The sequence below is a fragment of the Camelina sativa genome, chromosome 20, assembly GCF_030686135.1.
Source record: "Camelina sativa cultivar CO46 ecotype springtype chromosome 20, ASM3068613v1".
In the NCBI taxonomy this organism is placed as follows: domain Eukaryota; kingdom Viridiplantae; phylum Streptophyta; class Magnoliopsida; order Brassicales; family Brassicaceae; genus Camelina; species Camelina sativa.
In genome coordinates this window covers 237,393-253,317 of record NC_141899.1, presented here as the reverse complement: position 1 = coordinate 253,317, position 15,925 = coordinate 237,393, and the positions used below count along the sequence as shown (strand labels likewise).

General features: G+C 35.0%; 3 protein-coding genes and 1 pseudogene across 3 annotated transcripts; all 4 read right to left on the bottom strand.

Moving 5' to 3' along the window:
* Nucleotides 1-319: 319 nt before the first annotated feature.
* On the bottom strand, nt 320-2,737 carry LOC104768308 (lectin-domain containing receptor kinase VI.3-like). The gene has a single exon (XM_010492243.3). It carries the CDS (start codon nt 2,562-2,564, stop codon nt 444-446), a length of 2,121 nt encoding a protein of 706 aa, XP_010490545.2. The 5' UTR covers nt 2,565-2,737; the 3' UTR covers nt 320-443.
* Nucleotides 2,738-4,116: 1,379 nt separating this feature from the next.
* LOC104768305 (lectin-domain containing receptor kinase VI.4) lies at nt 4,117-6,651 on the bottom strand. The gene has a single exon (XM_010492238.2). It carries the CDS (start codon nt 6,332-6,334, stop codon nt 4,241-4,243), a length of 2,094 nt encoding a protein of 697 aa, XP_010490540.2. The 5' UTR covers nt 6,335-6,651; the 3' UTR covers nt 4,117-4,240.
* Nucleotides 6,652-10,329: 3,678 nt separating this feature from the next.
* LOC147918359 (lectin-domain containing receptor kinase VI.4 pseudogene) lies at nt 10,330-10,671 on the bottom strand (annotated as a pseudogene).
* Nucleotides 10,672-12,884: 2,213 nt separating this feature from the next.
* Nucleotides 12,885-14,284, bottom strand: LOC104744292 (putative boron transporter 2). Its single transcript, XM_010465325.2, has 4 exons — nt 14,185-14,284; nt 13,781-14,100; nt 13,433-13,703; nt 12,885-13,347 (listed from the first exon to the last, which is right to left on the bottom strand). Exons 2-4 carry the CDS (start codon nt 13,936-13,938, stop codon nt 13,273-13,275), a joined length of 504 nt encoding a protein of 167 aa, XP_010463627.2. The 5' UTR covers nt 13,939-14,100; nt 14,185-14,284; the 3' UTR covers nt 12,885-13,272.
* Between the last annotated feature and the right edge of the window lie 1,641 nt (nt 14,285-15,925).

Here is a 15,925-nt window from a genome sequence, read left to right as displayed (position 1 = left end):
CTAACATATTTTCAAGTTTATGTTTTTGTTCGTTTGAAAGCTAAACGAATTTTCTTAGCAACAAAAAAAAACTAAACGAATTTGATAGGTACTGAATGGTGACTCAGAAAATTATTTTGTATCATTAAAATCGATTTTAATTATTAATCCAACAAGCGTCTTAGCAATTTACAGTTATAAAAATAACATTAGAGATCTCTTTTTTTTTTTTTTTTACTGTAAGTCGTTTCAAATTTGTTTAACCGCTCTTACCCATCTATTTTTAGTTTTTAGTAGGTGATAAAGCAACGATATTATTTCCATACCGTTAAAAGCGCTGTTTGTCAAACGAGCCGTTATAAATGGTAAATACCAAAAGTACCATAACAAGTGAGAAACAGAACTAGTACTATTGTAGTTGCTTATAAGTTAATTTACAAGACTCAAACTAAGTGAAATTTGCACTATCTACCACTCATAACAGAAGTCGAAGAAATCCTAGTAACGGATAAAGATGCGACCGAGCTCGAAGCTCTATCGGATGAAACATATCCTTCAAACTTGGATCCAAATTCGCTTCTTGACGAAGAATCCGAGTATCCCCAATTGTCATCAATTTCAGGAACATCTTCATCTCCGTTCATATACCTAAGCACCGTTCTCATTGACGGTCGAGACGCTGGTCTTTGATGGCAACAATGCAACCCTATGACAAGAGCAAGCTTTGCTTCTCCATCATCATAACCAGATCCTAGTCTCGGATCGACCGCACGAAGAATCTCATCACTCGCGTGCAATTCCATAACCCAATCGGCCAAGAAAAAGGTCCCAGAGTCTGTCGGTCTTCTCCCGGAGATGATCTCTAACAACAAAACGCCAAACGCGAAAACATCAGACGCAGACGAAGATTTGCCGTTGCGTGCTAGCTCTGGCGCCATATACCCAATTGTGCCAACAACTACGGTCGTGTTCGATTGTGATCCCCGTTCGTAAAGCCTCGCGAGACCAAAATCCCCCAACCTAGGGTTCATATCAGATTCAATCAGAACATTGCTAGGTTTCACATCTCTATGAATCACGATCTGTTCCCATTCCTCGTGAAGATACAACAATCCAGACGCGATTCCTTTAGCGATCTGAAAACGTACGTTCCAAGATAAAACTTCGCCGCTCCTTCTAGGTTTACTATAGAGCAGAGAGTCCAAGCTTCCGTTGGGGATATAATCGTAAATCAACAAGAGATCGTTCTTGTGTTTGCACCATCCTTGAAGGTTGACCAGGTTCTTATGCCTTAGCCTCCCCAAACTCTCGATCTCTGCTATGAACTCTCGAACACCTTGCATACTATTAGGAGTTATCTTCTTCACTGCGATTTGATTAGACGGAGACGATGAGACGTCTCCTCTGAAAACGGTTCCGAATCCTCCGGTTCCGATGATTCTACTCTCCTTGAATCCATCAGTAGCAGCGTAGAGATCTTTGTATCTGAGTCTGTGAGGATGATTGATCTCCCAGTCTTCGAGAATCTCTCCTTGTTGCAGACGTTTCTTGTACTTGGAGAAGAAGAAGAGTAACGCAAGCAAGATCACTGTTACGCCCGATAGAGCTACGATCAGAGCGATGACCTGAGGATTGTAACCTCTCTTCTTTGCTGTATTCGGAGGCGCATGAGGGAGCTCTGAGAGGTCAAGCATATCTGCAATTGGACGATCGCCGCCGCTTGAGAAACTCCAACCCATCACGTAATGAGCACTCGACTGGTCTCTCCCCGTCGCTGCCGTGAATCCCACGTACATTTCTTCTTGCACGATCTGCGACAACTTGGGAACTGGTAGTTGCGAGATCAAAGGTTTTATGGGTCTAGACTTGGATTTTGCGGGATAAACTGTGAAATTCAGAGTTTGTGTTGGTCCGTCGTAATCCAAAAGTGCTCTGATCGGATCGCCGCTCTGAAGCCGGAAGTCTTCTTTTCGGTTAGGACCGTCGTTGTCGTAATACACGACCGGTTCTTGAAAATCTGATTTGAGACTGTTGAAATTTAGACCGATGTGGTTGCCTGAACTATAGGCACCGTCTTTGAATCCTTGTACCGTGTCGAATTCCACGGCGAAGACGTGATTCGTCGAGTTCCCGTCGTTGTTTTTGTTGAGAAGACCCAAGAACTGCTCTGTTTCAGCTCCGGGACGATTAGGGGTTGGAGATAGCGTGAACGTTAAGCCATAACCACCGTTGCTTGAGCTAGAAGGAATTATGACAAATACGAAAGATGTGCTGAATGAACGAACCGTGGTGTTTGTGGAACTTGTATTAGTCTCTAGCAATCTCACTGGTTTGTTGTAGAAAGCTGTACCGATGACGTTTGGGTTTCGGTCAGTGAGCCTCAATAGTCCGTTGGGTTTGATCGTCGCAGCTCCTTCAATACTAATATTGGCCGGTTGGCTTCCGTTAAAGCCTCGGAAAGTAAAGTCTGTTGTTGTTGGAGTACTCTCCTTTGATGTTCTCTGAGCTCCAGCAGGGATGGTCAAAAGCAAGAAAAGTATAAGTGAGATTATGGATCTTGTAGTGTCCATGAATGATTGGTACATAGGAACAAAAAAAACAAAGAGAAGCCGTTTGAAGGAGAAGAAGAAGAAGAAGATATACAAAGAGCTGTTTCTCTGAGATTTCGTGATTTATAAGTTTTAAAGAAGAAAGGAATTGCGTTTGTTCTTCCTCTTCGCAAACTAATTCACATTTAGCGAGTATTGAAAAATAAATATAATTTGGGGTCAATTTACAATAATTGACGAATATGTATGTATCATCAACCAAGAGAAATTAAGATATTTTAAGTTGTGGTGGGACCTAAAATACTGTTAATCATCATTTCTTTTAGTTATAAGAAAAGAAGGATTTGGATACTTAATTACGTTAATTTTGAAATCTATTTTCAAACCTCTGTATAATGAAATCAATTAGAATAAAGTCTTACTTGAAACAAGTATTATTGATGATTTTCCACTACAAATTCAAATTTGTTTTTATTCAATTAGTGATTTTGAAATACAATTATACAAACTAAATGTAAGAGATAATCTTTCAATTTACAAATTCATATTAAGATGTTTAATAATTTCAAAGAAGAAGATATCCAAATTTCATGTTTTATGTAGGAAGGATTTGTTTTTCTTTTTGCTTAAAAGTCCTACGCACATATGGGATGTCTTTGACAAATTCCACATATATACTTGGAATATGCATATATTTTATATTTTGTGGAGAAAAAAAAAACAACAAACAAGTTGACTTTGGACTTTGTCACTTTGACATTGTGATTTAAAGTTTACAAAATAAGTAAGTTTTTTTGCCCAAAAAAAATAAGAAAAGAAAAAAAGAGAGGACATGCAGTAAGTTTTCTTCCCTTTATTATCAACAATCTAGCAATGATTAGTGGACTATATTAGTTCAAATACCGACTGATCACTTAAATCTTTGGGCTTAAAAAGCTTCGTACTTCACCGTTATTACGACATATAATTATTATACTTAAATAACCATTTATGACGAGATCTCATGAGTTCAAATACCTTTATTCGATTGGTCACAAGTACGTAAAGTTTGACTTTGGACTTTGTCACTTTGACATTGTAATTTAAAGTTTACAAAATAAGTAAGTTTTTTGCCCCAAAAAAAATAAGAAAAGAAAAAAGGAGAGGACATGCAGTAAGTTTTCTTCCCTTTATTATCAACAATCTATCAATGATTAGTGGACTATATTAGTTCAAATACCGATTGATTGCTTAAATCTTTGGGCTTAAAAAAGCTTGTACTTCCCCGTTATTACTATATATAATTATTATATTTAAATAACCATTTATGACGAGATCTCATGAGTTCAAATACCTTAATTTGATTGGTTACAGAGTACGTAAACCCTTATCAGTTTGACTTTGTACATGTTGTCCTAAGTTTTCAATATATATCGCTTTTGTTCATTTATTCATCCGTTATTATGATGTACTATTAGTAATGGAAGGTCACGTCATGTGGTCGCGTAAGATTGGAATATACGTGGTTTAACCCTATCATATTCTAAAACAAAATCAAGCTTTTGATATAGTTGTTGTCACTAAAGGCAAAAACATAAAATAAGAGAAATATAAATTATTTGATTTCATTAAAAAAAACTTAGGAGGTTGATTAGAGAGTGCCAGAAAGAAACTTGAATTAGTTAATTAATTAAGATAGAGAGTTAGAGCTTGAATGTGTCAAAGTAATTTCACTATCTACCACTGGTAAAAGATGTCGAAGAGATCCTTGTGAGAGACAAAGATGTGTGTGAGTGTGAGCTGGAAGCCCTATCCGACGAAACATATCCGACCAGTTTCGATCCTAAATCGATTCTTGAAGAATCTGAATAACCCCAATTGTCGTGAATCTCAGGAACGTCCTCGTCTCTGTTCAGGTACCTAAGCACCATTCTCATCGACGGCCGAGATCCCGGTTTCTGGTGACAACAGAGCAACCCGACGGCGAGAGCTAGCCTCACCTCTCCTTCTTCGTAACCAGATCCAAGTCTCGGATCGATCGCACTTAGGATCTCTCCGCTCTCTTCTAGCTCCATAACCCAATCGGCTATAAAGAAGGTCCCGGAGTCCGTAGGTTTCCTCCCTGAGACGATCTCTAACAGCAAAACGCCAAACGCGAAAACGTCAGAAGCCGATGAGGAGTTTCCGTTGCGTGCTAGCTCCGGCGCCATATACCCTATCGTCCCGACGACTACGGTGGTCCGCGATTGCGATCCGCGTTCGTAGAGCCTCGCGAGCCCAAAATCTCCCAATCTAGGGTTCATATCAGACTCAATCAGGACATTGCTTGGTTTCACGTCTCTGTGAATCACGATCTGTTCCCATTCCTCGTGAAGATACAACAAGCCAGACGCGATTCCTTTTGCGATTTGAAAACGTGCTTTCCAAGTCAAAACTTCGCCGCTCCTTCTAGGTTTACTGTAGAGCAGCGAGTCCAAGCTTCCGTTGGGGATGTACTCGTAAATTAGCAAGAGATCGTTCTTGTGTTTGCACCATCCTTGGAGATTCACGAGATTCTTATGCCTTAGTCTCCCCAAGCTCTCGATCTCTGCGACGAACTCTCGAACACCTTGCATACTGTTCGGAGTTATCTTCTTCACTGCGATTTGATCAGACGATGTTCTGATGTTCCCTCTGTAAACAGTTCCGAACCCTCCTGTTCCGACGATCCTGTTCTCCTTGAATCCGTCTGTAGCCTTGTAGAGATCTCTGTATCGAAATCTGTGAGGGTGATCGATTTCCCAATCTTCTAGAATCTCTTCTTGTTGCATTCTCTTTCTGTATATAAGGAAGAGTAACAACAACACTAACATGATCGATATAACGGTAGATAAAGCCACGATCAGAGCGATGACTTTACCGTTGTAGCCTCTCTTCTTGGGCTTATTAGGAGGTGGAGGAGGAATCTCCGAGAGGTCCAGCGTAGCTGCAAGTGGATTTTCTCCACCGCTTGAGAAACTCCAACCCATTACGTAGTGAGCACTCGACTGATCTCTCCCCGTCGCTGCTGTGAATCCGACGAACATTTCTTCTTGCACAATTTCTGAAAGTCTTGGAACCTCTCGTGAGATCAAAGGAGTTCTTGGTTTATATCCTAACCTGGTTGGGTAGATAGTGAGGTTAAGCGTTTTGGTTGGTCCGTGATACTCCAAGAAGACTTGGATTGGCTCGCCGCTCACCAGTTGGAATTCCTCTTTATGACTATCGTTGTTGTTGTAATAAGCCACCGGTTCTTGGACATCCGAAGAGAGACTGTTGAAGTTTAGACCGATGTGGTTGCCTTGTCGATTTGTGCTGTCTTTGAATCCTTGTACGGTGTCAAACTCCACAGCGAAGACGTGATTGCTCACATCCCCGTCGTTTCTTTCGTTGAGAAGCCCCAAGTATTGTGCGGATTCCGCACCTGTACGGTTTGGAGTTGGAGATAGTGTGAATGTGAAGCCGAAACCTCCGTTGCTTGAGCTTGTAGGGATTATCACAAAGATGAAAGAAGTGCTAAAGGAGCGAACCGTGGCGTTTGTGATGGAACTTGTATTAGTGTCCAGCAATCTTACTGGTTTGTGGTAGAAAGCTGAACCGGTAACGTTTGACTTTCTATCTGTGAGCCTCAGTAGTCCGTTCGGTCTAATGGTTGAGTCTCCTTCCATCTGAATTTCTGATTGGTTTCCTTTAAAACCTCGGAAAATGAACTCTGTTGTTGTTGTCTTTGTTGCTGCTGTCTGAGCTCGAACAAGGATCTTAAAGAAGAGCACCAGCAAGAGTAAGACCATTGATTTTGCTTTTCCCATAGATGATCAAGACAAGAGCAACCTCGAACAAAAAGAAACAAGAAGAGAGATAACGGCTTTAAAAGAAGAAGAATGAGAGAGCTAGTTTGGTATATTTTACAGAATCAATGATTGTGATGAAGAAGTAAGGAGACGAAGAAAAAGAATAATGCTAATAACATCCTAACTTGCACAAGTTTTTTTGGATAAAATAGTTAAAATGTCGTTGTAGGATGCTCTACGCAAATCAGGGATTTGTATCTTTTATTAATGTCATGATAGGGTTGACTTTGACAAAGTCCAAATGTACTTTGAATCTGTATATATAAAGTTAACTTTACTCATTTCTGGTGCTGCCACATCATCAACTCATTTTTTTTATTTGGGCTTAATCTTAAACACTAATCCACTATATAGCTTCTAATCTATTTGTTCTTAAAACTTTAAAAGCCCATATTAAACCCAAATGTTTTAAATAAATGACATTTATAAATAGTAAAAATAATAGTATTGATTTATTTTAGTAATAATATTATTATTCAAAGTTTAACCAAAAATGATTATATTCCAAATTTAAAATATAAGTAAGATTTAAATGCATGGTGGAGTAAAAAAAATGTTTATGTAACTGTATTTATAAAATTCTAAACATAAAAATAAAATTGAAGTGAAACATTAGTTTCTAAGAAACAATTTCAATTATAGAAAAATAAAAGATTAATTACTCAACTCAACTTAAAAGTTTTGATCTAAAACGAAGATATTGTAAGGGTCACAATTTTTTCTGGGGAAAAACTATGAAAAAGAATCTTGAAAAAATAATCCATCTAAAAAAACACAAAATCACTGGTCACAAAATATTAGAAAAAATGATATATAAGTCGTTACAAAAAAGTGACATGTATAGCATATCTCAGAATGCATATTATCAACCGGAGCTACAATTCTATAACATGATAAATATATATATATATATATATATATATATATATATAACATGTTTGAGATTTTATCAATTTAGATCAAATACTTTTAACCAAAAATATTGCCAAAAACAACATATTATTAAAGTACACCATGTTTTCTTTAGAAGACGAAGCTGAGGTTGCATCACAAAATTAACATCTAAAAATAACATATGAGAGTTTTAGTCTTAGATTAGTGAACGGATGTCGGTTTAATCATTTCACTATTTAAGCATTCATGACTTGGTCAGAAATTCTATTGTGGCAGGTGATGCACTTGGACAACTCCGTTGTAGCGACATAACACTAAAAATGTTCATGAATCTTTGTATATTTGCATTTAATGTGGGATATCGATATGTTTAAATGATCTCTATAATTAGGTCAACGATCGATATTCGGTGTTAGAAATTTTAAAATGATGATTTCATTGGATATGAATATGGAATGTACTCTTCGAAGGAAATTCTTAAGTTATTTTTTGTTACTACGTGATATATTATTGATTTACCAAAAAAACATTATTGCGACAATAGAAAATATATATATTATATATAGATTAGTAAAATAAGTATATCTTTTATTTGGATTTATCTTTTAAACTTCAAATGGTTAATTATATTTATATTCAATAATTCTTATTCCCAAAAAAATTTAAACTAAAATCCCTCGCAAACAATATAACAAATAAACATTATCTTCAACAATATATATATTGTACGTTACTTAGTAAAGTAAATTTAATGTTTATATAGATTTATACTCAAAAGTTTCAATAAATATATTTGAGCTCAAAAATTTATATTGATAAAAATATTTAAAATTAAAATTCCACGCATGCGCGGGTTCAGATTCTAGTCTACTTATAATATTGGGTGTGAAAGAAAGAAGACCCAATAAGTCATTTGGGACTTTGGAGATTGTGGGACTTGAACTTAAATAAAGATTTTGGGGATTACATATGACTCTCAAGCTTAAAGACTTAAATAATACGACCGCACCAGTCAGTCAATTAGTTGTTGTGTTTAATGTCTATTATATTATTACAATCCCCACATGCAATTATCTTTTAGTTTATAGTATTACAAATTAATTGAATTTTATATAACCATTTCTCGTGAGGTCTAAACGAGTTTTCTGTCGACAACTTCTTAGTAAGAACTAAGAAAGTCGTTGTGATTTTGACTTCGGTAAAGTAGTCATTAACTTCCTATCTTCCGATTCATTTGAAAGTGCCAAGACATCGGGTACCAAAATGACCATTAGGCAGAGCCGGCGCAGATATATAGGGCCACGAGCCCAATTTTTTAGAAATATGAAAAGAGACTACTTATACCACTAAGATAAACAAATTTTCAATAATTAAAAGGCTGATTATATATTTATATTTAACGGCTGTATCTTTTGCCGGCTCATTCATTAGGTTGAAACAAATTTATGTTATTGGTGTCCACGAAATCTTGTGTTTTTTCGACGATGATTCCGGCAAGACCACGCGCGCTGTAATTTGACTGCTCTGATACGTAACTAGTGAGGTAGACAACCATGATTAACGATTGAAGGAATGGACCTTTCACAATCCGCCCTGTCGAACATGATGAATTCTTTGTTCCTTTCAAAAAGTTATTTAATAGTTTATAATACATAATTATTTTTTTAAATACGTATTTTTCAAAATTTGTACAACAATTATAAAAAATTTACTTCAATTATGGTTTTACAGCTTTCTTAGTTCCTTCAATAGTTTTTCCACTCTTCAACAAATACAAGAAAACTTTCATATTATTTATTATATTATTTATATTCATAATGAAAATAAATATTATTTGAGATGATTAATCAAAAACTAAAGACGCTTTTCCGAGATGATTGATGAAGTCATATATAAAAGTTATATGAAAATGATTCAATAATACCAGTATAAGTGAGATCAAAACCTAATTTATATATATTTACAATTCATAATAATTTGGTTATAATAGATTAATATAAACATATTATGTGTATATATATATATTAATTAACTATATACTGATAAATGATATATGATTAGAATAATATTAATAAGTGAACAGAAATTAGAACATATTTACATAATAATTTCATTTGAATTATTTATCTTTTTTTTTTCAAGTGAATTATTTATCTTAAAATGAATAAAAAATAAAAGCAAAATACGCGTCATATCTTAAGGATGACAAGCAGAATTAAAAATAAACTATACATTTTGATGTTCATAATATAGGAATAATATATATGTAGTACTAATATCCCCAAAAAAAATTAATAACAATTTAGATGGTAGAAAAGTTAAATATTTCATCATATTTTAAAACAAAAATATCATATATATATATATATATCATATCTTACATATATATACCATACACACATGTTGAATTTCTTGTAAAATAATAGCATATGCTACACACATGTTGAAATCTTACATAAAGTATATAAGAATTACAAAAATGCAATAATTAAATATTAATATTTTTATTATTTATTCTATTTTTAATTATTATTAATCATTCATTAGAATGCTATAAATACTATGTTGGTGAAAAAAATAAAATAAACACAAATAAACAATTACAATTAATTAAAATTTAATGCCTTAAATATGGATATGATTATAAATATGAAAGTTACAAAATATTTGACAGAATATGTAAGTTAATACAATATGTAAAAAATTCATAAAAATAAATTTATTGTGAATAAGGAACTGATTTTTTGGTTTGAATATAAAAAATTTGAAATTACTATAAATATAAATATATAGTAATGTAAATTACTATAAATATAAATATAAACCTTATCAAATTGTAATTTGAAATATATAAGAAGCCCAATGGGCCGATACCACATGTTAAATTGCTTCTCAAATTAGTGCATCGATTCTTACTACAATCGGAAAAATATTAGAAAAAATCTTTTAATTTCCCTCTCTGCTTTGGTTTGAATTTAGACCGATGTGGTTGCCTTGTCGATTTGTGCTGTCTTTGAATCCTTGTACGGTGTCAAACTCCACAGCGAAGACGTGGTTACTCACATTCCGTTGCTTGAGCTTGAAGGGATTATCAGAAAGATGAAAGAAGTGCTTAAGGAACGAACGGTGACGTTTGTGACGGAACTTGTATTAGTGTCTAGCAATCTTACTGGTTTGTGGTAGAAAGCTGTACCGGTAACGTTTGACTTTCTATCTGTGAGCCTCAATAGTCCGTTGGGTCTAATGGTTGAGTCTCCTTCCATCTGAATTTCTGATTGGTTTCCTTTAAAACCTCGGAAATTGAACTCTGTTGTTGTCTTTGTTGCTGCTGTCTGAGCTCGAACAAGAATCTTAAAGAAGAGCACCAACAAGAGTGACACCATTGATTTTGCTTTTCCCATAGATGATCAAGACAAGAGCAACCTCGAACAAATTGAGGTACTTAAGATGTATGGTTAAAAAAACAAAAACAAAAAACAAGAAGAGAGATAACGGCTTTAAAAATAAGAATGAGAAAGCTAGTTTGGTATATTTTACAGAATCAATGATCGTGATGAAGAAATAAGGAGACGAAGAAAAAGAATAATGCTAATAACTTCATAACTTGCACAAGTTTTTTTGGATAAAATAGTTAAAATGTCGTTGTAGGATGCTCTACGCAAATCAGGGATTTGTATCTTTTATTAATGTCATAATAGGGTTGACTTTGACAAAGTCCAAATGTACTTTGAATCTACTCATATTTTATCATATTGGGTGTGAAAGAAAGAAGACCCAATAAGTCATTTGGGACTTTGGAGATTGTGGGACTTGAACTTAAAAAGAAGATGAAATAAAGATCTTGGGGATTACATATGACTCTCAAGCTTAAAGACTTTTAAAGTACTACGACCGCACCAGTCAGTCAATTAGTTGTTGTGTCTAATGTCTATTATATTATTACAATCCCCACATGCAATTATCTTTTAGTTTGTAGTATGAGAAATTAATTGAATTTTATATAACCAATTCTCGTGCGGTCTAAACGAGTTTTCTGTCGACCAGTCTCGTTCGACCGGTAATAAACTAATAACTAAGAAAGTCGTTGTGATTTTGACTTCCGTAAAGTAGTCATTAGAACAAGTAAATTAGGTAATGATTGTTTTGGCAAATCATTCACAGGGTAATAAGAAGCCCAATGGACCGATAGAACATGTTAACTAAAATTGTCTTAATTTATAAAATTTTAAAATTTTAAACAACTCAAACATCTATATCTATATATATAAAGTTACCTTTACTCACCCTTGGTGCTGCCACATAGCATCTGTTCTTAAATATTTTGGGTTTTTCAGAATAGACTTAGGCACTTAACCCAAAGTTTTGCAGAGATAATTAAGGCCCAGCTGTTTTTTTATCTTATTGATTAAACCTATGAATGTCTCTCTTCCACACTGTCGACGACGCTCCATCTCCACTGGTTGCTCTTCTCCTTAACTCACGATCCATGCCGTTTCACCATCTGATGCGAATTGAAGTTTTCCAGTCATCTGGCAAGAACATCCGCCGTGCGCTTAAGGATCTTGTCGGATCTGCTGATTCTGGCGACATTTTTGTCGTTCATTACAGCGGACACGGGACGAGGTTGCCCGCTGAGACTGGTGAAGACGATGATACTGGCTAAGACGAGTGTATTGTTCCTTGCACGTGAATTTAGAGGAGAATCAAGAAGCCACCCAACACTAATCGATGGTCAATGATTCGATCTCTCTTTCGATGCTCCAATCTCTTTCTATTGGTACAATTTTTTTTTTAAATGGCAAACGGCTTAAGCTGCATCTCCATGAATCGATTAGGTTTAGTTCAATTAGTTTAGCATAGTTTAATTAAGGTTAGATTCACAAGATCGGTTCATGCTGCTTGACAATACTATGGTTTTACATCTGGTATAACTGTATTGGGTCTGGTTTGGAATGAGAATTATTTAAGATTATTGTAAGATGCAACTGATAGATTATGTCATTTTGTATTAGAAAACATTATTTAAAAGCTTTATTAACTCTGGAGCCTTGTGGATTTTGTTGTAGATGGTCTAGTCGACGTTTGTTGCAGTTACGTTTGTGTGTGTTTAAAATATTAATGTCGACCTGCCACTATTTGGTTTAATTAGGACCTTTGATATTGACATCGTTATGAGTTCTGCTCGTTACCTTCTTAAACATTAATTTAGGACTTCATTGTATGAGTTATTTGGTTTAGTGGGGATTTTAATTTTCGATCCTTTTATATTTTCTAACGTTTTAAAATTATGGACATTTATAACTTTATAAAGGAAATTACAATGGGAATACATATGTCCTACAAGGAATACAATTTGTTATATATATTTTTGATAAATAAGAAGCGTGGTTGAATTATTTTTCTAGATTGGTATAAACATTTTTTGACCTCATTTAAATTTTTAGTCTATTCTTTGTTTCCCTCGGCTGTCCGTTTAGAATGCATTTCTATTTGAGTGTCTGATCACTCTTATTCTTTATAATTTTTTTCCCTTTATTTGTTATGTGTTCTGTGTTTTTTTTTTGGCTTAATTTGTGTTGAAAATATTTTTCCTTTTAAGTACAACTCACTGTAGTTACTACATATATAGTATATAATTTACCGACATTCCATAGGGTAAGTAAGAGATTTTACAATGATTCGAGATCAAAAGCAGAAATGCAAACAGACATAGGTAAAAGAGAAAACTCAAGAAAGCATTAGATCCAAGATCAGTTAATGAACTAATTTATAAACATACATACTCTCCTCCAGTTTTATCAAGCCTCCATAATGGCTAAACTCATTTTGACGACGATGATGGGTTTAACGGACTCGGCTTTGCACTATTTTCCCCTTTTCCAGCAACCCTAGGACTCATCTCACCTCTTTAATCATTCACTCTAGGACTAAACACTTGAGAAAGATTCCGATTATAAACTGGAGTTGAAGTTGAGCTAGTAACTTTAGGATTACACGTGTGTCTAAACTTTCCTCTGCTTCTCATCAAGAATCTCAGAATCACATGGATACGAAGCTGTTGACCCCACCTCAGCTTCCTGCAAAATCCAAAATCTGTTAAACAACTATCAAGAAATTAAAGACAAATGGATATTGATTTGAATTTGTAATGGAGTCCTTTACTGATACTGCAAGATTGAATGGTAAAGCGGGTGCTTCTTCATACTCTGCTGCGTCTAAGTCCTGAAGATGAGCACTTTTGAAGAATATTGGGAGGATATATTGCCTTACGGGTATTATAAACATGATCATTAGAGGGAACATAACTCCAGCTATTGGGATCCACGTGAGACCAAAGCAGGTTAAAAGATAAGTTGTTTGGAAAATAGTGAACATTGCAATCGTTTTGAATGGAACAGTTTCCACAAATGTTGCGTTGTTATCTTCAAGAACCCTGCAATTTTGGTAAATAGTTCAGTAAACCATTCTTGAAAAGTAAAAGGCGATAAAAAAAAAGATTGAGATTTTTACTTGAATCTACGGCTTGGGGCTGTGAAGAGAAGCAAGATTCTTTCCCAGAACTGGTTTCCGGGTAGGCTTTCAATTGCCGTGAAGGCGAAGTATCCCCAAAGGACTGATGTAGGGATCATTTTAAGGAGAGGCATAGCTGCAACACATCCTCCAACCATTATTGCTTGAAGCAAGTTGCTCACTCTCTGTTCTTTGACTTTAATTGGCAATAAATCATCGATCTCTTTCTCAATATCAAACAGAGTTTCATCAACTGGAGCATCGAGATTTCCTGTGAATGTCGTTGCTTGGATTGTTGATTCTCTCAGCTCTTTCAAACCCTGCGGAAGAGATAGTTTACCTCCAATGAGCCTCTAACAATACTATTCCACTGAAAATTGAAAAGTTACACAGAAGATTCTTACTTGATGATAAACTTAATCTAGAAGGGGAGAGACGGTTGAGGTCGCAATTCAGAGAACAGCAGAATGGAGGATAGCAAGGGGTTAGACTTTCAGGGGAAACAAAAAATGAGCCTTTAAAAGATTAGGCCCAAAAATAGAAGAAAAATTAACTTGGATGACTTTTGAAATTAGGCCTCTTAAACAGAAAGATATGCTGAGGTACAACAATCGCAAATAATATTTTAGAGATAACAGAATATTGTAGGTGGTGGTTTTTCTCTTTAGTTAGACCAGACCAGTTCAGATCTGTAAGAAATGTACCAGATAGTTAGTACAAAATTTGAAGTCGAAGCTATGGTTTTATCAGAGCATGAAGTGTTACTCGAAGATTGAAGCTTAATGCTTAGATAAGATATCATCTGTTGGAGTTGTTCATTAGACATGTCCTCATTGAAGTTCTCCTTAGGTGTTATCCTTAATATCTTCAACATGACTGGTGTGCTAGCAAAGTTAGTACTTCCAACATAGTTATTCTTCTTTGCCCTTGGATGTCCTGGAGGATAGATCCATGTAGTTTGTAGCATTTATCCGCAATATGTCCAACAAGCGAGCAGTGAGAACACTTAGGCTTTTGAAAGTTTCCTTGTGGCATCAAGACAGAATTCTGACATGTGAAATCACAACATTTAAAATCCACGATTTCACCATGCTGTTGCATCTACTCCAGATAGATCTCCTTGGACTCACAACATTTAAAACCCACGATTTCACCATGCTGTTGCATCTACTCCAGATCTTGACAAAGCAAGACAAAACAAGACTTCAATATTTTGATTAATTTTTTCCGCTAGCTGTCATAAGTTGTCCTTTGGTTTGTCTACATTTGAAAGATCACTAAGCTTGGCGTTCAGCCCAATGATGATCCACAGATTATCCGGCGCAATAGATTATATTTATGACAAAACAAAATTGAACCTTAAATTGAACCTATTACAAAACAAAATTAAAAAGAAATTCTGAAAATGACTTATGAAGACTTTTGGAGGCAAAAAATGGAGAGAGCAAATGTTTTACATCGTGTTCAGAATACAAGCACAATCATTGGAAAACTAAAAAAAGGAAGAAAATAACCCACAAAAGAAAAAAAAAACTTATAGAACCCAAAATTTGACCCAAAAACCATGTTTTCCTTTGGATATCTTCTCCTTGGAAATATCTTCTGCAACTTCTCTTCTCTCTCTCTCTTTTCGTTCATCATCTTCCCAAAAAACCTAAAAAAATTGAGTCTTGAAGAAGAAGAAAAAGGTTGCGCTTCCAAGTACAGATCGAACGATTCGCAGAATCTTCCAATTTTTTGAATCTGAATCGATGGTTGGAGCTCTCGGTAACCCTTTCAATAATTTTCTCTCTTTCTTTTATCCGTTGTAACACACAAGAATCCATATCGTCAGTATTTTTAGTGTTCAACCGTACCACCGTCAACCACCACTGCCGGCCATCACCTTAACCCCTACCCTTAAACCAAAAAACCCAAAATAGTAATTTACCCTACCCTTGATCCTACTTTTCTAATTTTTTTGAATAGATGGTTATATTATTCTATAGTTTTGTTTTTTTGGCTACTCAGCTAATTCACCCTTATTAAAAACAACATAAACAAAGAAAAGAAAGTGAGTACCAGATACAGACGAAAATTTAAAATACCAAAAAATTGTTAAAAAAACACAAACTATAATCTAACTACAAGAGAAAAAAATTAGAC

Excerpts from the sequence above, each read along its gene's own strand:
- LOC104768308 (XM_010492243.3), bottom strand. The coding sequence starts at position 2,564 with ATGTACCAATCATTCATGGACACTACAAGATCCATAATCTCACTTATA.
- LOC104768305 (XM_010492238.2), bottom strand. The coding sequence starts at position 6,334 with ATGGGAAAAGCAAAATCAATGGTCTTACTCTTGCTGGTGCTCTTCTTT.
- LOC104744292 (XM_010465325.2), bottom strand. The coding sequence starts at position 13,938 with ATGGTTGGAGGATGTGTTGCAGCTATGCCTCTCCTTAAAATGATCCCT. Across the intron at positions 13,704-13,780 it reads GCCCCAAGCCGTAGATTCAA|GGTTCTTGAAGATAACAACG; the intron begins GTAAAAATCTCA and ends CCAAAATTGCAG. Across the intron at positions 13,348-13,432 it reads CATTCAATCTTGCAGTATCA|GAAGCTGAGGTGGGGTCAAC; the intron begins GTAAAGGACTCC and ends TGGATTTTGCAG.